General features: G+C 40.5%; 3 protein-coding genes across 4 annotated transcripts; all 3 read left to right on the top strand.

Annotated features, from left to right (window-relative positions):
• Positions 1 to 1122: 1122 nt before the first annotated feature.
• On the top strand, positions 1123 to 9926 carry zgc:174906 (uncharacterized protein LOC571548 homolog). Its single transcript, XM_063886749.1, has 4 exons — positions 1123 to 1259; positions 8252 to 8579; positions 8672 to 8743; positions 8977 to 9926. The coding sequence occupies exons 2-4, from the start codon at positions 8264 to 8266 to the stop codon at positions 9255 to 9257; spliced, it is 669 nt and encodes a 222-aa protein (XP_063742819.1). The 5' UTR covers positions 1123 to 1259; positions 8252 to 8263; the 3' UTR covers positions 9258 to 9926.
• On the top strand, positions 6099 to 13858 carry csad (cysteine sulfinic acid decarboxylase). Its single transcript, XM_063886739.1, has 15 exons — positions 6099 to 6193; positions 10037 to 10135; positions 10218 to 10357; positions 10437 to 10563; positions 10651 to 10741; positions 10954 to 11176; positions 11294 to 11373; positions 11656 to 11710; positions 11887 to 12003; positions 12111 to 12175; positions 12297 to 12378; positions 12461 to 12660; positions 12813 to 12864; positions 12957 to 13046; positions 13197 to 13858. Exons 2-15 carry the CDS (start codon positions 10111 to 10113, stop codon positions 13368 to 13370), a joined length of 1521 nt encoding a protein of 506 aa, XP_063742809.1. The 5' UTR covers positions 6099 to 6193; positions 10037 to 10110; the 3' UTR covers positions 13371 to 13858.
• Positions 13859 to 14140: 282 nt separating this feature from the next.
• Positions 14141 to 20807, top strand: znf740b (zinc finger protein 740b). Of its 2 annotated transcripts, XM_063891890.1 has the most exons (7): positions 14150 to 14279; positions 16714 to 16864; positions 17050 to 17283; positions 17909 to 18037; positions 18126 to 18258; positions 18362 to 18480; positions 18595 to 20807. In XM_063891890.1, the coding sequence occupies exons 2-7, from the start codon at positions 16820 to 16822 to the stop codon at positions 18742 to 18744; spliced, it is 810 nt and encodes a 269-aa protein (XP_063747960.1). In that variant the 5' UTR covers positions 14150 to 14279; positions 16714 to 16819; the 3' UTR covers positions 18745 to 20807. The 2 variants fall into 2 exon arrangements, with proteins under 2 accessions (XP_063747965.1, XP_063747960.1); XM_063891895.1 differs by lacking the exon at positions 16714 to 16864 and having other exon boundaries at positions 14141 to 14279.

Here is a 20807-nt window from a genome sequence, read left to right as displayed (position 1 = left end):
AAAGGAGTACCTCCACAGCATCACAGCAAGACAGTGCTGGCATGGCACTAAAAGGAACCTACAGGTCGGTGATGTAGTGATGGACGCTGAGGACACTTTACCACGAAGCAAATGGAGACTTGGGACAGTGACTGAAGTCATTCAAGGCAAAGATGGACTTGTGAGACGGGCCAAAATCTTGTTTGGAGAGAAGGAGCTGAACCACAAAGGAGAGCGCACCATCAGGACCTCTTTGGAGCGCCCTGTCCAGAAATGAGTTCTATTGCTAGAAGCTGTTTAGGCACTATGCAGTTATGAAATGCAATATAGTTTTCTGTGTGGTGTAGCCATATATATTTGAAGGGTTATCCCTATAAGTTGAAATTGTGTGTTTTAAATGTTTCCATTTTGGAAAAACACTAGAATTTGGTGGGAGTGTAAATAACCCCATGAAGGTATAATTCATTTTTAGTTCAATTTGTACTTATTTGCATAATTGTGAACACGGAATTAGTTTAAGAATTTTATACAGGCCTTATGCCATTCATTTTCCTATAGACTTTTATTTTGAAAGGTAAAATGTTAATCATACGTCACTTTGTTAGCGTGTAACTTTTTAGTACAGTGTATGATCTGGTCACGAACGGATGTACGTGTGTAAAATAGAAGGATTTTATAGTTATAATGGACCCGTATGAGGCCAAACAGTTCTTACGGTGGTGATAGTTTGAAAGTATAAGGAATGTAGTATTGAACAAGAGAAAATAAAACAGTAAATTTGAACCAGCAGTAAAGACTCAAACCAGTTATATACGGGGATCCGTTACACTTGCTTTAGTTTTGCTGCTGGCAGCAGTCTACTGTGTATGATCCACTGACTAGCTGCTAAGTACATACAATCTCGCTTCAAAAAATCCTAAACTATCCTTTTACAATATGAGTATGGATAAGTTCACTATTCTGCACTTTGAGCCCCATTTCTGGTTTGTCTAGGATGAAAAAGTGTGTTTGACACCAACATTTTAACGATTGGTCCCCCATGATTCATGTACGGGCATTCATAAAGCGGTCTTTAAATCAACCTTAAACGTTCGTTTTCAAAGATGTGCAACTCACGGAGTGGTCACTGGTTAGTGGCGATGTTCCAAAACGAGTGTTTTGGCGAAATACAGTTTCTGTAGTGTTTAATTTGCTATTTTGTATTCCAAATATCAAGCGGAAGGTAATAGCTTTCCCCGATATATTTTTTTTAATCAACTACGAACACCACTTACCACTCGGCGAGTTGCTCATCTTTGAAAACGAATGTTTAGGGTTGTTTTAAGGACAATGTTATGAATGCCTGTAGCCAACCATTCTGAAGCAGGGGGTGATTCAATTAGCCAAAAGCTGGAGACTGGACCAATCGTCAACATTTCTATTTCATCCAAGAAGACCCAGAAAGGGGGCTCAAAGTGCAAAATAGTGAACTTATCCATTAATGAACCTACAGGAGATACCGTTTAGCGTGTTCGTAAGCCAAGGTGACGTTTACAGTCTCATTGATATGTAGCTAGCTAGCAATTAGCCAATAAGCTAGTGTTGGCTTTCATTCAAAACTTACCGTTCTTTGTGCAACTTCAAATGTGGAACGAAGTTGCAAGTTGTCGCGTCTCCGTCTGTTATCTTCGTCCCGCATGTTTTACAGACTGCAGTTCTTTTTTTGTTGATCACCTCAAAGTTTTTAAATCCAAACGAAACTACCCGTGGTATCATTGTTGCGTACTTGGCGCCTTATAGTTTGTCCCGCCTCATTGGTTGTCCAGTACTTTGATTGGTTGGATGCTGTCAGATCAAAACAACGTGGATCTAATTTGATTGGATGTCATGCCACACACGTTACCCACACGTCAACATACTTTTTAATCTTTGGGTTTGGGGAAAGTAGCAAGTCTTTTCGAGTCAAAGGGGGCAAGTCCAAGTCCAAATGCGAGTCACTGATGTTAAAGTCAAAGTGCAAGTCTTTTTAGATTTTTTCAAGTCAAGTCTAAAGTCATCAAATTCATGACTCGAGTCTGACTCGAGTCCAAGTGATGTGACTCGAGTCCACAAGTGTGTAATGCTGTATGAATGAATATAAAGGCAGGGCTCCGTGATGACGTCATAGCAATTTGAGCGAAAATTGCTATGAGGAAGCTGAAAGAGTAATTCTGAAAACTGGCCCTAAGGTAGGATACGTTTCCTTCTTTTAACGAGAGCTTGTAAGGGTAACGTTACGGTTAGAAACAAGATACACACATGCTTCTGTAACGTTATAGATCTGATCAACGTTTATTATTTCTTTCTAAATGCTTTAAATCCATGGATGCTAGACATCCCGTCATTGGGTTCAGTAGCAAGCTAGCTAGGTAGCTTGCTGGCATCTGACTAATCTAAAACAGAAAGAAACCGTGTTTATAGAAAACGTGCGGCTGAGGTTATTAACTTAAAACTACGGCAAAATGAGAGCCAAATCGTGTTTTTTGGGCTGGAGCAGCGCTTTAAACTACCATAAAGTAGGCTAAGTTATAAGATAATGTTCCAATCAAACGATTTCTTTTCAAACCGGACTTGCTTAGTTGGGTTTTGTTTACTAGTGGCAACGGTTGCTAAGGAAAGAAAAGTGATGCAGGCAGTGTCTAAGTGTTTCTGAACTTTGAAACTGTTGAGTGTTTGCAGCTAAAAGTGTTAGGATGTTTCACCTTACAGCAATGATATACCTAAATATTACTTGTTTAATTGTAAATAGTTTGTAAATATCTGAATTGAAGACGGACATTTCTTCTACGTTTTGTAGTATGAGATTTATTTCTGGTGTTTGACTTTTGCTTTGTGGTAGGTCAAGTTTATTCCACTCAAAATAGGTATTCTCCTGTTGTTACTTATTGTTACTTTGGCCTCTCCCGGTCCTTTAGTTTTTTTTATTGAATAACCCCAGTTGGCAATACATTTAATTAATTTTATTAAATCTTTGGTTTGTTTGGGTACTGCTGAGGCAGGAGAATGTAATAGGCTACTGTTTATGTCCCCCAACCCCCAGACAGGGACATAGCCTTAAGTTAAAATTCCAGTATTTTCCACAGCCATTTGACAATTATCAGTAGGAGCATGGTCATGTAATGCTTGAATGCAGTAATATGTGATACCTTCAATCTGAAGAGGAACAATGCGGTTTTCGTCCTGGTCGTGGAACGACGGACCAGCTTTTCACTCTCGCAAGGATCCTGGAGGGGGCCTGGGAGTACGTTCATCCGGTCTACATGTGCTTTGTGGATTTGGAGAAGGCGTATGACCGGGTTCCCAGGGAGATACTGTGGGAGGTGCTGCGGGAGTATGGGGTGAGGGGGTCTCTACTCAGGGCCATCCAATCTCTGTACTCTTAAAGCGAGAGCTGTGTCCGGGTCCTCGGCAGCACGTCAGACCGATTTCCAGTGAGGGTTGGCCTCCGCCAGGGCTGCGCTTTGTCACCAATCCTGTTTGTGATATTCATGGACAGGATTTCGAGGCGTAGTCGTGGGGGAGGGGGTTTGCAGTTTGGTGGGCTAGGGATTGCAACCACCACTGCTTTTTGCAGATGATGTGGTCCTAATGGCTTCATCGGTCTGTGACCTTCAGCACTCACTGGATCGGTTCACGGCCGAGTGTGAAGCGGCTGGGATAAGGATCAGCACCTCCAAATCTGAGGCCATGGTTCTCAGCAGGAAACCGATGGACTGTCCACTCCAGGTAGGGAATGAAGCCTTACCCCAAGTGAAGGAGTTCAAGTATCTCTGGGTCTTTTTCTCGAGTGAGGGAACAATGGAGCGTGAGATGGGCTGGAGAATCGGAGCAGCGGGAGCGGTACTGCAGTCGCTTTACCGCACCGTTGTGACGAAAAGAGAGCTGAGTCAGAAGGCAAAGCTCTCTGTCTACCGGGCCGTCTTCGTTCCTACCCTCACCTATGGTCATGAAGGATGGGTCATGACCGAAAGAACGAGATCGCGGATACAAGCGGCCGAAATGGGATTTCTCCGCAGGGTGGCTGGCATCTCCCTTAGGGATAAGGTGAGAAGTTCAGTCATCCGGGAGGGACTCGGAGTAGAACCGCTGCTCCTTCGCGTTGAAAGGAGCCAGTTGAGGTGGTTCGGGCACCTAGTGAGGATGCCACCTGGGCGCCTCCCTAGGGAGGTGTTCCAGGCACGTCCAGCTGGGAAGAGACCGAGGGGTAGACCTAGGACCAGGTGGAGGGATTATATCTCTTCGCTGGCCTGGGAGCGCCTTGGAATCCCCCAGTCAGAGCTGGTTGATGTGGCCAGGGAAAGGAAAGTTTGGGGTTCTCTGCTGGAGCTGTTACCTCCGCGACCCTGACGGAAAAGCGGGAGAAGATGGATGGATGGATGGATGGACCTTCAATCTGTTGAAAGTTAATCTCATCATTTTTAAGTCTCAATTTGTTTCTCCAAAATTCACCAGAAGCCATTTAAGGGTTTAATTTTCAAAAATGTCCTACGGTGGGGCATGTCCCCTGTCCGCAACTTTGTGCTTCATTCTTTATTTTAACCACCAGCCGCCGCTGCTCAGAGTGTATACTGTGTGTGGATGAAATGGGCTCGAGAGGCTTTACCTCTCACACAAAGCAAATATCTGTCCAGGAATAACATATTGATTTGTCATTTCCCAGAGCTGAGACTGAGTAAACAGTCTAAGCAGACGTGTGACCAGTGGCGGCTGATAATTGTCGTCAGGTAACAGTCAGAGGCCATTGGAGGAAATGATACACTAAGTTCAGATGCACTGGGTATTCCACATCATTCACATGGCGGTGCATGTTCCTGAAAACACACCTTCTGTTTGGTATTCATTCAGTGAATATTTTCTGCTCAAACAGATCAATCAAATATGTATTAATAATAATAATAATAATAACTTTAACTTATATAGCGCCTTTCATGGTACCTAAGGTCGCTTTACAAATAGGGAGGAGAAAAGGGGAGTGGGGGTTAGGGATCAAAGAACTTAGTGCAGAGAAATCTTTTGAGGTGCTTTTTGAACATGGGCAGTGATTGGGTAGAGCGGACGTGGAGTGGTAGACTGTTCCAGAGTGTGGGAGCATTGGCAGAGAAGGTCCTGTCCCAAAAAGTTCGCAATCTGGTGCGAGGAGTGGCCAGCAGGTCCTTGTCAGAGGACTGCAGGGAACGTGACTGAGTGTAGGGGTGGAGGAGATCTGTGAGGTATTGTGGTGAGAGTCCATGGAGAGATTTGTAGGTGAGCAGGAAGATCTTGTAGGTGATGCATGACTTGACTGGCAACCAGTGGAGCTGTTGGAGGATGGGAGTGATATGCTACCAGGGCTTTGTGTGGGTTAGAACCCTGGCAGCTGAGTTCTGGACGTACTGGAGTCTGCTAAGGGCCTTGGTGGGCAGTCCAGACAGGACACTGTTGCAGTAGTCCAGACGGGAGGTGATGAAGGCATGGATGAGTGTATTCCCATGTTAACAGCATTTCACTTCCACGGTATGAACAGCAACACATTTCTCCAACTAAACATGAATGATTGAGCTTCTTGTTTTGAGGAAGGGTGCTGAGAATAAGAGAATCCATTTAGTTATGGTTAAACACATTATTTTATATACACAGACGGACGGACAGACAGACAGAGAGACAGAGAGATGGATAGACAGATAGATAGACGGATGGACGGGCGGGTGGGCGGGCGGGCGGGTGGACAGACAGACGGATAGACAGGCTGACGGACAAACGGATAGACAGACAGACAGACAGACAGATACAAAATTATATGGTACAGTTCATATAGTCTTGGGCAAAACGCATGTTTTTGTCTAACGTATAGATTCCCTTTTACCTTTTCTGTCCAAATATCTCTCGTTTATTTTTAGTTTTGCTTGATTCTGATCATTTTCGTGTAATTATGAGATTTCCTTATAAAAGAAGGCCTGCTTCACTTACCTCCAAGTGTAACGGGCAATCATTTCCACCAGATGTCACCAAATCATCAGGACCATGGCATCTTACTGCAGTTAAGTCATCCGTCCGCTGGATGGAAGCACACTGAAATGCTGCAGTCTTCGAAAGTAGACAGAGAAGAAAGCGCGTGCATGTGATCTAAACATTGTAAACTGAAGAAACTGTTTTCCGCCTTTTTGCGAAGAACTCTTTTTGCTGAATCGTGTTTTTACTCCAGCTGTAACAATAAATGGTAAGAGTCTTATGGTAATATATATTGTCTGTTATAAGCCTCTTATAAGCTATAAGCTCATCTTGAGCTCAGATGTATTGCATGGTAGCTGACACATAAACACTGTTATAACGTAGTTTTAGAATATACCGGTAATTAAAATAGTTTAAAACCATAAAAATAATCATATTGTTAAAGCAACTTCTGTTGATTTGCTTCAGATTAATACCGCATTTTATAAACTACTTAGCGTGACAATATATATTTCTTATAAAACTTCGTGTTCATAAAAGCATCTTATTTACTACCGTCCTTGATAGAGTGGCATTTTGTAAATCATTAACAAATCGATGTAAGGGATTTGATAAAGTGGCCGTGAAAACGTCACCAAGAAAAATTCCATAAGGGATATGTGAAGAAATCCTGTTATCCATTAATAAGTGTCCAAATATCCAAACTACTCATTTACCTTTTTATTTCAACAAGGAAAAACACCTTGAAAGTCTTCTTGGTGATTTATCACACATACCGTATGTGTTTTTATTAAAAAGGCAAATGCAATGTAATAGGATTTAAACCCCATCAGCTGTCTTTTAAAAATGTGGCTATACTAACCAGCAATGGGAATTGATACAGTATGACACAACATTACTGTGGATGTAATCGTGATAACCTATCATTAGTATCTGTTAAGTGTGCATTTTGACTTGGAGGAACCTACTGCCTCACAGTTTAAACTCACTGCTGAGAATATTTTCTGTTGTGTATGCTTCTCTGTTTTATTGAATATGTGTAAATGTGTTCTTTGGTCAAAATTGTGTTTAAGTTTAGAAAATGTGGGTTGTTGGCTCATGGGTTTTGCTGGCCATCAGCTTCAGTTTCAGGGTAATCTCACATTTGCAAATCATACTTATGTAGGAACATACTGCTTGACTGCTTGCTGAATATATTTTCTGTTTTGCAAAGCTCTTTCTTTTATGTTGCTCCTGATTGCATGGCGAGTTAATTTGTGTGAATGTTAGTATCCCTGAGCAGGTGGCACCTTGTATGGCAGCCTCTGCCTCTGTATGAGTGTGTGAAGGCTCACATGTAACAGAGCGTTGAGGGGTCTTAAAGACTAGAAAAGTGCTATATAAATGCAGCCATTTTACCATGTTACCATATTAGTGTGCTGTGTGTAAAATCTGTTCTTTGTTTAAAATGTTGTTTACAGTTGGAAAAATTAGGTTTCTTGATCAGTGGAGCTCTTTCAGGACTTCTAAAAGTCTACCTACATTTTCCTGATTAGAGTGTGAAAAATGTAGAAGTGAAGCAGTTTTATAGCTATAGCAAAGTTAGCCAAGTGAGTTATCAAGCCTGGTGTTCCAGCATTTTGGCAGTCTCAGCAGACATAGCCAGACAAAGACAAAGGAGTCTTGTAGGAGTCTGACTGGAGGCAAACTCTACTTTGACTGTTAGGTATCTTATTTGTGCTTTTGCTTCCCTCTCCCTGTTAATATATGTGCATACTGTCTGTTCCTATTCATGTGTAATCGCGAAGATCATACATGCGTCACACATACCCTCTTCACTGTGTCCGCTCTCACCTTCCCACAAACTCCCTCACAGTCCTGTAGAAATGCCTGTCAGCAACTCACAACACTGAGTTCTGCAAGTATTCTGGGTGTGACACTGGATAAGAAACTGTCCTTCTCCACCAAAATCATTGCTTCAACTTGCTCCACAAGATACACTCTTTATAACATAGGAGGATACTTCCCCTACTGACCCAGAAGTGTCAGAGCGCAGGTTCTGGTCCAGGCATGTGTCATCTCACGCCTTGTCTTGACTTCTCTAACTCCTTGCTGCTTTGTCTTATCTGCAAGTGCTTTTCAACCTCTGCAGCTCATCCAGAATGCAGCAGCCCGACTGGTCTTTAATCTACTTTTTGCACACTACACCGCTCTCTGCTATCTCTACTGGCTACAAGTGGCTGAGATTGCAGCAATGAATTTAATACTTGTTATTCAAATATTTCAGATTCGATCTTTGCTTGCATTAAAATAATTCATCATCGCTTTTTTTATTTTCTCATTTAAGTAAAATTCAGACATGGCTGAGGAACCAGCAGCAGAAATCCAGCTACTCAGAAGCCTGAAAGTCAAGCTTATAGAAATTCTAAGCGCCGATGCTGATTTTGTCCTGCAGCATGCAGACTCTCGCTGCCTGCTGTCTGTTCACGGCTACCAGCAGGTGAAAGCATGCCGTATTCCTTGTGAGAAGGTGACTGACCTGTTGGATCTCATCATCCAAAGAGGGCCTGAAGCAGCACGGGGTCTACTGAAACTGCTGAAGGAACATGCCCTGCAGGAAACCTTCCCAATGCTTTGCTTTATTAAGGATCTGCAAATAAACACAGTGTCTTCAGGTAGGACAAAGTCTGCTCAGTATTGTCATTATCTCATTCTGATATTATGTTAGATGTCCATGTTAAATATAACGGTTTTCTCTATCGACAAGGAATAAACAAAAGAAAGAGAAAAACTCCTGACCCACGAGAGATCATTCCATGCAAACAGATCTGCAAAAAAGGTGGGTCTCAGGCTGACTGAGGGGGAGATGCAAATAAATAAAGAGCAGAAGATGTAAGTGGGGGTTTCTAGCATGTAGGGAAGTGTTTCCTTCACTGGTAGAGCACCCTTAGAGGGCACTCGTTGCATGTTTTCTTTACATGAGGTCAATAAGGGGAAGCAATACAAAGATATTAACCTTAACACATTGTCGAGACCTTCACCAATACTTGATGTGCCTCTCTCATTGCATAGGCTCTTGCTTAGTTCATGAGAAGCAGCTGATGACCGTGGCTCGTACAATTGGCAAATGTTGGAGGGAGATTGGCAGACTGGCTCTGGAAATCTCTTCTGTGAAGCTAGAACAGATTGAAGAGGACAACTCAATTCATGTGGAGCGAGTGTTTGCCATGTTGCGCTACTGGAGCACCTGTCAGAGGGAAAAAGCCACTGCTGCACACCTGCACTCGCTGCTCAGTCAGGGAGACTGGGCGCTGCCACCTGAAAGCATTGACTTCCTGTTGGAGACTAAATGAGGCCTTCACTGGCTGTGACTGACACACTCTGTTACTGGGAACTTTCTTCCATCATTTCCCCATTAAAGGTTTATTTTGGGGGAGTTTCTCTATACGAGTATTGGTTGTAAGAGTAAAAGGTATTGTATGCTATAAAGATTTAGATATTTGTCTTAAGTTTTATGATGAACTGATATTACTTTAATGTGGAAGTAAGATTATAAAAACTAAGTTTTGGTTTGTGAAATATCTTAGTAAGAGTTTTTTATTTTGTTTTCTGTTCATTGTATCTATGAGTGGATTTTATTCTCCTTCCAATCCAAGGAGGACAAAACAACCGAGCTGTGCTCACTTTATTTTAATGTTAATAATGAAGGACACTTAAAGAAGTTAATGATATGTTGTTTCCATCACTTAATGTTCTGTTTTGCTAAACTCATCTTTTTATTAGTCTTCAATATTTTGGAGAGATGTTATTTTGTCCAAATGAGCAGATTATTAGGTGTCACAACAATTATACTGATGTGTTCCTTATTGATTTGTATATATATATTGTTATTTTAAACAAATGTTCCTTACTTGTATGTGTTGGGATAGCAACTCATGTCATCATGCAAAGTAGGAAAGAAAAGCAGTGCCTATGTTTCATACCTACACTGAATAAACTTGTATCACATTTGCAGCCTCTAAGTATTGTATTCTCCTCCTTCCTTTTCTTTGAGAACATTAGGTAACTTAATTGGGACAAAGGTCAACTACCTCCCTCTCGTTTTGTACCTCACTCTGCCTTTGCTTTTTAGACAGTCACTGCTGGCTTCCTTGTCAGTAGAGCCAAATAAAGCGGTAGGGATTCATCAACTTGGAAAGCGTGAATATGGCAAACATGTTTCCATTCTCATGTAAGTACAGTGTGCTGTACATGTTTATTCATATTTGTAATGTTAGAATCTTTTTTTACATGTTCAACTTTTCTCTTAACAGCAGATGGGCAGGATCCAGCTAGTCTCCATGACATGAATGAGCCTCTCATTGACCATTCAGAGGGCCAACTCTTCTTGAATGAAGCCTTCAAAATCATTATAGAGGAGGTGCTCTGCAAGGGCACAGACATCAAGCAGAAGGTGGCCTAAAAGGACAATGGTTTCAGATTACAGTGAGTTCTCTGAGCAAAAACTAAAAATCCATGTGTTCTTCCTGCAGGTTTGTGAGTGGAAAGATCCTGAGGATCTGGCTTTGCTGCTGGATTTGGAGCTCAGGGCGACAGGGGAGCCACAACAGAGGCTCCTACAGAGAGTAAAAGATGTTGCCAAGTACAGCATCAAGACAAGTGAGCCTGCCAGAGACAGCAGAGACATTTACATGTTTTAGTAAACCCTTTTTTCTTTAATGATGACGCTTTGTTCATTTTTTCTAGGTCACCCACGCTTTTTCAATCAGCTGTTTGCAGGAGTGGACTATCATGCCCTGGCTGGACGATTCCTCAGTGAGGCTCTCAACACTAACCTGTAAGAATCAATATAAAATGAATTTTGGATTTAAGCTCATTATTTTACAGGGGCTGGATGAATAGGTCTGAGACACAACTATGCACATATTGCAATAAATAAAGAATGGTGACTATTAGGCAGATTGAAGAATTAATGTTTGTGTTCATAAAATGTGTACAAATACAGTAAGTAATACAACTTCTAAAATATATTTTGTGTGTTAATTGCAGCTTTACCTATGAGGTGGCCCCAGTGTTTGTGCTGATGGAGACTGAGGTTTTAAGATCACTGCGGCAGCTGGTTGGCTGGACAGAAGGTGATGGTATTTTCTGCCCTGGGGGGTCTTCCTCTAACATGTTTGCCATGAACCTCGCACGCTACCGACTTTTCCCAGAGGTCAAAAGCCAGGGGCTCTGGGCTGTCCCCCGGCTTACCATCTTTACATCTGCAGAGGTCAGAAAGGTTAAACACTGCATGCTTGAGGAGTTTATGTCGCTGTGGAGATTGAAACTATATCAGAGGATCACACTAGCTTTTTTCTGTTGTACATAAATATGATTGTTTTTCCAGAGCCATTACTCTGTGAAGAAAGGGGCTGCCTTTCTGGGCATTGGGACAGACAATATCGTCTTGGTGAAAGTGGATGAAGGGTATTGTATTATTCATAATAAGAGCTGAAACCATTCATAATAAATCAAATTATAATCAATGAATTCTTAAGATAATAGTTAACAATTACTTTCGTCTTTTTAACTTAAATCAGTCCTTTATCTTTCATATCTGTAAAAAATGTTTGACCTGTTATAGTCTGGACAATTATTTAAAAATCTCAACAAAGAAAAGGGTTGTTGGTTACAGCCCTATACACTATGTCTATCAGGGTTATATATAGTCAGAATAATTAATGTTCTATTATCTTTTGTGCACTTTAGAGGCCACATCATTCCAGAGGACCTGGATGAAAAGATAAAGCTGACAAAATCTCAGGTAAATTCACTAAGCACTCAAGTATATTATATTTAACATTCCCTTTTGTCCCTTAAATTAGTTTTAACAGTGACTTTTTAAAAGCTATAGGTAACCATTAAACATGCTGTACATCCTGCAAACCTGAAAGCACAAGTGACAGAATGCTGTGTTCATTTTCTGTTGGTTTCCATCAGGGTGCAGTACCTTTACTTGTAAGCTGCACATCAGGGACAACAGTGCGGGGTGCGTTTGACCCACTGGACCACATAGCGGATGTCTGCAAGAAACACAACGTCTGGATGCATGTAGACGTGAGTTGTCCTGAAGGAGAACATTCAAGTCTGTGGACAAGCTTCTGTTGTCTTTGCGTAAGGTTGAAGTACATGCTACATTTAGTCTCTTTTGTGGTGTTTTTCAGGCTGCCTGGGGAGGGAGTGTGCTGTTTTCCAAGCAGCACAGACATCTAATGAAAGGGGTTGACAGGTATTAATATACAAGACAAAAAATACACTTTCACTGTAATAAAAGAAATAATTAGATACACAGTTGGGCAGATATGGTAATAATGAACAATGTTTTGTGTGTGTTGTCTCTGTGTGTGAAGAGCAAATTCAGTAGCCTGGAATCCACACAAGATGCTGATGGCTGGCCTGCAGTGTTCTGCCTTGCTGTTACAGGATACAACGGTTTGAGGCTACAGCATCATCTGATGATGAGTTTTTAATTTTGTATTATCACTGACAGTAATTTATTTCTGCTTGTCCTCAGGACTTGTTGAAAAAGTGCCACAGTGCCAACGCCACATACCTCTTCCAGCAAGACAAATTCTACGATGTCAAGCTGGATGTCGGTGACAAGACGGTACAGTGTAGCCGCAAGGTGGACTGTCTGAAGTTATGGTTGATGTGGAAAGCTGTTGGCTCCATTGGCTTGGCCGAGCGTGTAGACAAAGCTTTTAACCTTGTAAGGTAGGCATCCAGCTGAAGTAAAACACAAACATAGCATAGTTAAAATTCAAAATGATCTTACCCTAACGAGACATAAGTTTAAAACTCCTCCGTCTATCTGTTTGTTGAGCGTCAATGAAGATGAACAGAAAGTGTTAACATCTCTCTTGCAGGTATCTGGTGGAGCAGATGAAGAAAAGGGAAGGGTTTCATCTTTTGTGGGAGGTGAGTAAATATGTCAAGCTTTCTGGTATTGTATCATACTAAAGATGAAATGTTTTCACCCAGAATACCTGTGTGTTTTTCTCTATGACCAGCCAGAGTTTCTGAATGTGTGCTTCTGGTTTATACCGCCCAGTATAAGGGGAAAGGAAGGAAATGCAGATTACCAGGACAGACTGGCAAAAGTAAGTTTCAGTGGATGGTAACAGAAAGACTAACTGATTGAGTTGCATGCTTTGTTAATAAGACAACAAGGCCACCATCTTCAAGCATTCACCTCAGCAGAGCTTCTGAATCAAACAGTTAACTGTGTGTGTTTTTGTTCTTGATAATAGGTAGCTCCAGTCATCAAGGAGCGCATGATAAAGCAAGGTACGATGATGGTGGGCTACCAACCTTTGAGAGACAAGGTCAACTTTTTCCGCATGATTGTCCTCTCTACGCTGGTTTCAAAGGAAGATATGGACTTCTTCCTTGATGAAATTGAAAGACTGGGAAATGACTTGTGAACAAAGCAACTTGAAAGATGTGTTGTCTAGACTGGACCTTAGGAGTTGTGCATTATACGTTGTATATTAATGTCAAAAAAGTCAAACAAACAGCCCAATTGTACCATTGAGATATTCGATTTGCTTAATGATGACAGCTTTCATAATAAAATGACATACTAAAATCTGAAATCTAATGACCATGAATCAAAATCTGTCTGTTAATAATCAATAAACAAACAAATGTATACAGGGTTGTTATTCTTTTGAAATATATCCACTGAATAAAACTGCTGTTGTAAACACATCCAAAAAGGTCTAGATTTGTGTGAGTGATTGAGTAAGTGTAACCCTTCATAATGAAGGAAATCGAGTTTAAACTGCTGTTCTGAAAATATATTGTAAAGTGCATTCATTAATATTGAATTCTTATGTTTGATTTGATTTTTAAATGTAAAATGAAGGAACACCTTTTAACAATAAATCTAAGTTTTATTTGCTTCATTTCATATTGGCCAATGCAAACTCAATGATTCTAGACCTTTTTATGTTGGCAAACCGGTGGTGAACAACAAATTAATAGAATATAGTGCAAGAGTCATTGCACATTTTAACATTTGCTTGTATATATACGTTATATATACCATATTATATAGTTATTTTACCGACAGATATAATACGGTATAATGTAATGTGTAAGAAAATCAGAACCACAATTTCGGATGTGTGCAATCAAAAGGATACCACTCCCTCACAATTATGGCCGTAAATGTGGGTCATGCTGCTACAATCACGTGACAGGGCGCCTGGCCAATCACAACCCTTCCCGAGAAGCTCTTCCGGTGGCGTTTCCTGTCAGTGTTTGTAAACTGAGAAAAAATTGGAAGTGCGACAAGAAATAATAACCTACAAAACTCTAAAAATCAAAAGGTAAGCAATCTATTTGCAAACGAAATTCCCTCTCTGCTTTTTGGACGTGTTTATACTCTGCTACACGTGTGTTTGTGAGAGCTGTAGCCGGGGAAGGTGTTATTTAGCGGTCGGCGCTGAGCCCGCACGCCCTGCTGTTGTTGTGTTGTCTGGGGCGGGGGGTGGGGGTGCACTCACACAAGAGTTGTCCCACAACCCAACTACTGGCTAGCTAGCAGGTTAGCCTATTCTGTTGTGTTCAGCAGAGACTCTCAGCATGCTGCACACTTTTAAAGCCACCGTCTAAATAGTGTATCCAAATATAAACTGCATTTCCCAATGGGCTCCCGTTTAATTAATAAAGCTCATTTGTGCAGAGAGGTTCGATTTTCCAACGTTTTTAAGTCGCTAGCTAGCACACTTGTGCTCAAATGCATCAGTTTTGTTGCAAGGTCCTTTAAACCATACGCTTAAATATAAAAACGACGAATATGTATAACATGAAGATAAATGGAAACGTGTTTCACTTAATGAATAGCAGTGTTTGTTTACCATCAAAGCCCTTGTGCATGGTCTGTAAAGGTATACATTTGCTATGTGTTTCTATTCACAAACAGTTTGATGTGAACTTAACGTATAAGACTGTAATACAAACCTCTCTCGTTGAAAAGGCTGAACTGTTTTTGACCATTGTAAGCCTTCTACATGTGCTTAACTCCACACCATAAGAGGCAGTTCTTCCTTTCTACCATAGCTCTTTTGGTAAATTGTAATATACAAATGTTGAATCGTTTTTGATGGGATCTAAACACTGACTTCTAATCAAGAAGTTAGTTCTATTTTATAATTGTGTATGGTATTCATGTTTGTTATACATTAAACACAATTTCTTGAGCATGAGCCGCATCCTAGAGGATCAAAGAAGTAATTAATGTCAGTAACTCATTAGGTATACAAACCGCTCAGTGTAATCCTTAAATCAGTGCTTTGCACTGTATGTTTACCATTAGGCCTATACAGTACATAATACAACATAAAAGCACAAAACTATACAATATTACTTACGAGGAAATACTGTTGTAGTGTTTGGGCTTTATCACGCACAGCTTTAGACTTGCACTACAGGTCTTTGGGTTCAAAAGCAGATTGAATCTGCAACCTCTGTGCCGGATTTGATTACATGAAATCGATTTCACCGTTAACTGATGAAATGCTACTACTGAACTACCTCACCTCAATAATTCCCCTCTTGGTTTGGAAACTTGATAAAGACAATATAACTTTCTAAGAAAGAAGGCTTATTTATAACCTTATCTTATCTGCATGGATATTCTTTGAAGTGCCATGTATACTTTAGGTTAGGACAGACTTTACCTTTGATCCATTTAAATGAAACATCACATGTTGCCTGTATTCCATCTTATTATTCCCATAACAATTTTATTTAGAGTAGAAACTATGTTATCAGTATTACACCACAATATGTTACAGTCATTTATTACTTTTTGTATATGAAGCATTTGTTTGATCAATCTTTTCAACTGAGATTGTTGGTTTCCATTTTTTCCATTGGATGTAATAACACATCACACTAAAATGATCACATTGCTCCCTATGGCGTATTCTCTATTAAACAATTAGGAGTTCATAATGCAAAGACAAGGTCAATTCTGTTTATAAATACAGGATTGATTTCAAGGAAATATTTTTGTGGTGTTTGGTCATTATCATGCACTGCTTTAGAGTTGCACCACAGGTCATTGAGTTAAGGGAACCTGTAACCTCAGCACCAGATTTTATTACTATAATCATATTCTCTCTACAATGATTACTTGACTGTTGAACTCTTTGTTACCTCGAATGTTTCATCCCCGGGTTTGGAAACGTCACAAGAGGCGACATAAGTGTCTTACATATTACGTTTTACGCTCCATTTAGGCTCTTATTTGCGTGAATGTGCTTTACAGCATCAGATCCAAGGCTATAATAGGACCTTTATGTTTAACCCCGTTAACAAACATCACATCGTTCCTTTATTAGATTTTATGATACCAATGACAATTTAATGTAGATCAAATTGTAATTTACTGTGCACCTGCTGCTTTCTAGCATCGGCCTATTTTTGTTAGTTTTCTTTCATATGTTTTGTTATAACCTCATGTATGAAGCCTTTGTGGGATTTATCATATCTACAAAGTGTCTTTTTTGTTGTTGACTGTTTTCATATTCCCATTGGATGTCATTATGTTTGTCAGCTTGAGGTACCCATTAAAACGTGGTGTGAACCAAATCACTAGGGTTTCCCTGCCTGATAAACAGCCCTTACTAATGCTGGACCTAAATTTCAAGTCATATATCCAGATTTGAGACCTTTATTAGATTGGTCTGGTATTCCAGTTCCTGATTCCAGGGTGGAAAAAATGTTAGCCTCATGTTTTCATGCCTCTACTTTCAGGCTTTGGCCCCTGATGATTTGGGTGGGTGTGGTCTCTTCTGTAACCCCTCATCCTAAGTGAAGCCCCCCCTGTTCCCACAAACACACACGCATTCAAACAACGGCGATGACACACCATTCAAACAACTCTGTTCGAGACCATATGAAATGGGTCAGTGGAAGTCTCTTCATCTGCAGAATCACCGTCATGTTTTTAGTTTGTATTTCCATCCTGATGCCAGTTCAATTCTCTGTTACTCCCATTACTCAACTCCCTCTCTTTCCCCTGACTCCTTGTCTCTGTGAGGAGTCCTGTGGCCCCATCGTTATGCTCTGACATGCTGTTTGTGTTGCCAGGCTGGGTTGCTGGGCTGCGAGGCGGTGCTGTCCAGCATGGCCCTGATGCAAGCCAACAACATCCCAGGCCAGAAGAGGATGATGTCACCCTTGGGTCAGGGGCACAGGTCCAGTCCCGAGAGTCACCAAACCCACTCGCAGCTTAGCCACAACCAACACGGACTCCAGGTCCACCACCAACAACCTCACCAAAGCCACATGGGCCATCCTTCAGCTGGGAGCTGTCCACCGCTGGTAAGAGGACAATAAACCTGGACTGGGTTAGCTGTTGATAGACGGATGTTATGGTGATGGAATAAACTAGATTTAAAACTCGTTCTGGAATCACTTGGCACCAATTCTATGGTGGGACTCAAAAGGAATCCTCGATTTGAGTTGTATGATAAGATTTTTACACATTATACATGAGTACTTTGCTCCCTCTCCCTCCTATTTAGAATTGATCAGCACTATAAAACAAATAATAAATAGTTAATAATACATTTAAAGGAAGTTGTGAGTAAGTATTAAGTGTTTATTTATATATATATATATATATATATATATATTAACATTTTATAACAGTTATAACTTATCCTATGAATACAACCATTTTTACTACATTGTTATTCATTATCTATATAGATACATTAGCTTCTCCTTATGGATGACCACAGGATGAGTTATAGTTGTTGGCAGATGCATTAATATCTACTTAAAACTACATCATACAGCATTATTAAAAATGTGTTGAAATTGCATTGACAGCTACATTCTAAAGGGTTAGAGTGTTGCCTTGTATATCAGACTTTGTGTTTGCTGCTTGATTACAAGCTGGCATACTGTGCAATTAACAAAGGACCATTCCTTCCTCCTACAGTTGATCCGAAAAGACGGGGATTATCACTCATCAAGACTGGCTGATGGAAAGGACATGCAGGCAAACCAGAATATGCAACCCAAGAAGAAGCACAAAAAAGCAGGATCATCCAGCAAAGTTAAAGTCGAGGTGAGGATAGTTACAGAGCTTCCCTTTAAAGCAAACATCTAATCCTGATGTTAAGTTCACTTAAAACTCATTCTGTGATTCCTGTTAGCATTTTATTCCGACAATGGATATGGACGACGATGACAGTTCCTTGAAAGTCCAGAAGAATTTCATCTGTGACCACTGCTATGGAGCTTTCCGGAGTAGCTATCACCTCAAGCGACACATACTGACACATACAGGTGAGAACTCACCTCTTCAATGTGGCCTTCCTCTCTCACTACAGATCAAATATGCCATGAGTCTTGGTATACTGCTAAATGTTGGGCCCGTTGTTGTTTACAGGAGAGAAGCCATTTGCTTGTGATGCGTGTGATATGCGGTTCATTCAGCGTTACCACCTGGACAGACACAAGAGGGTGCACAGCGGAGAGAAGCCGTACCAGTGTGATCGCTGCCATCAGGTGAGATAGCCCTTGTTTCAGCTTAATTTATTTTAAGAGCATTAAAGCAAACCAATTTTGTTAGCAGTGTCAGTGGTGTTATTTCACTCACTTCTTCTATACCCTCGACTATAGAGCTTCTCACGGACAGACAGGCTGCTGAGACATCGGCGGCTATGTACAGTGGGGATGAGCAAAGAGGAAAGCCAGTACTCACAGGAAGCATCTGCCCATACAGCTTCCTGGAGCCCCCTACAGCCTTCCAACAACCGACTGACTGTCTGACCCCGCTTCACACAGAGACCCTACAGACAGCAGTCTGCAGCTCAGTAATGTCGCACATTGGAGCTCAACAGTACTGTAACCAGAAAAACAGCCTAGCTTATACTCAACCAAACTTTATTTTGCCCTCGCCGGCTCGTTCACAGAGCTTGATAGTGGATTTTTGTATTTTTCTTATCTGCTTTCCATTCATGATACAGACAAAAAAGTGGAACGACTAATTCACAGGTCTTGGTATTACGGCAATAACTGAATGAAATAATGTACAAGTCTCCTTTTTATCTAAAAAGTTTCCGGTATTTTTTTGGGATTGCTTCTGAGGGATTGGATTTTTTGACTGCAATGTATCGTGCAGCACCTCTTAGGTATCCTGTTGACCTGCAGTCATCTCAGTGCTGCCCTCTACTATATATGGACAATTTGCTAAAGGACACACATACATTACTGTTAATGTTTTACGGTTTCATTTCTCTTTTTTTGTAAATGTGTGTTACTAATGCTACTTTTCAAGTACCAGCTACTGCTCATAAGGGAAAAGGTAAATGCAGTCCGTGCTGCCACATATCCAATAGTGAAAGGTGTTTTGTGACCTGAAATAATATTGATGTAATTTTATATTACACAATTTTAAACCTTACAGAGTAAAATGTTAACTGGGAATTAATTTTCACTTTATGTAGAAGATTGCATTATTTCAACCCTATTTTAAATGGATCTAAAAGGCCTGTCTTATCTGCGTCTCCCACAGCTGTAGAACTACGGTGCAACAAGTACCCAGCACAACTGTGACGTACAAACAGGTTGAAAAACACTAATGGCTAAGTAGTTGCTCCTCAGATGTAAAATGTCAAACTAGTCCTGGTATTAGTTAAGTTCTGTGGTGCCTGTTTGCTCTCATATTCACTGGTCGACCTTGTTTTAGAGGGTTTTTTTCCTGACAGTTAATAGGTTACACTGATGAAATACAGTATAAGGAAGGACACATTTCGCAAGCTGTTTTATCTAATAACATGATGTAAGAGCAACCTGTCTGTTCCAGGAATTGCGCTTCTTGTAATAACCCCCTCAATATAAATGAATGGTTTTACTGTCTCTGTTCCTAGAAAGCACTGTCAGTTTTATTGTTTAATGCTCAGCGATTAGTTTTTTTTAAGACTTTGAAAGGCCATCCTTTCAAGAGGGCTTAGCTGAGCTTGTTCCTGAGATTTACATTAGGACACAATTCGATTAAAATCAGTCCTAAAAACTATTTTTACTGGGGCTACATGGGAAATGTTGTTGTACCCAATTCATTAGTTTAGTTTAGCCCTCATAATCCAGATCCAAACAGTTGATAACCTAATGCGACTCATCCATAGCTTTGACATCTCACCTCCAAATGTGATCTGAATACAGTGCGTGTCACTTTATCTCCAGTTTAACCTTGAGAATCTTCAATGATGATGATGAGCAATGGGGCCACGCAGTGTTTTGTCCAATGAATACTTACATTATGTTATCTTCAGGCCTCTGTATGATGAAATCCGACTGTAAACACTGGACGGAAGATGTTAGCTGGGTTGTAGAGGATTGTATTTTAGACTGGTACTTCTGTCGCAGCCAGACGTTTAGATAATGTGAAAGGACTATGGGGCCCCATCACTGACTTGTCTACTTTTTAATGAAGTTAATATATATTTAAAATGTATTAGGGGTAGAAAATAGTATGTATGGGACCTACATTTCAAAAGAAAATCAAAGTATTTACAAAGTTATAATCCTTAGTCTGATGATTCCTTATGAAAAACAGCAAGACAACCTTCAACTTGCTGTTAGGTGTAAAGTAAAAGCTGCCATTCTTCTTTTTTTTGTATAGCAGCCATGATTAGTCAACCGTTTATTTCTTTTGCATGTATTTGTTGGAGGATATTGTATACATTTTGTTTTAGAAAAGATATTTTTTTAAATTTGAGCCCAACCTTTTTTGTCATTTCAGGGGTGAATTGAAATCAATTGTCAATCATACTGTAGTGAGCGGAGTTTTAGGGCCTCAAGTCTTAATAAAGCTGTTACACTTTTTAAACAAA

Source organism: Eleginops maclovinus, chromosome 1 (assembly GCF_036324505.1).
Source record: "Eleginops maclovinus isolate JMC-PN-2008 ecotype Puerto Natales chromosome 1, JC_Emac_rtc_rv5, whole genome shotgun sequence".
NCBI lineage: Eukaryota > Metazoa > Chordata > Actinopteri > Perciformes > Eleginopidae > Eleginops > Eleginops maclovinus.
Note: the sequence above shows the minus strand (reverse complement) of the source record. Positions and strands in the feature narration are given on the sequence as shown.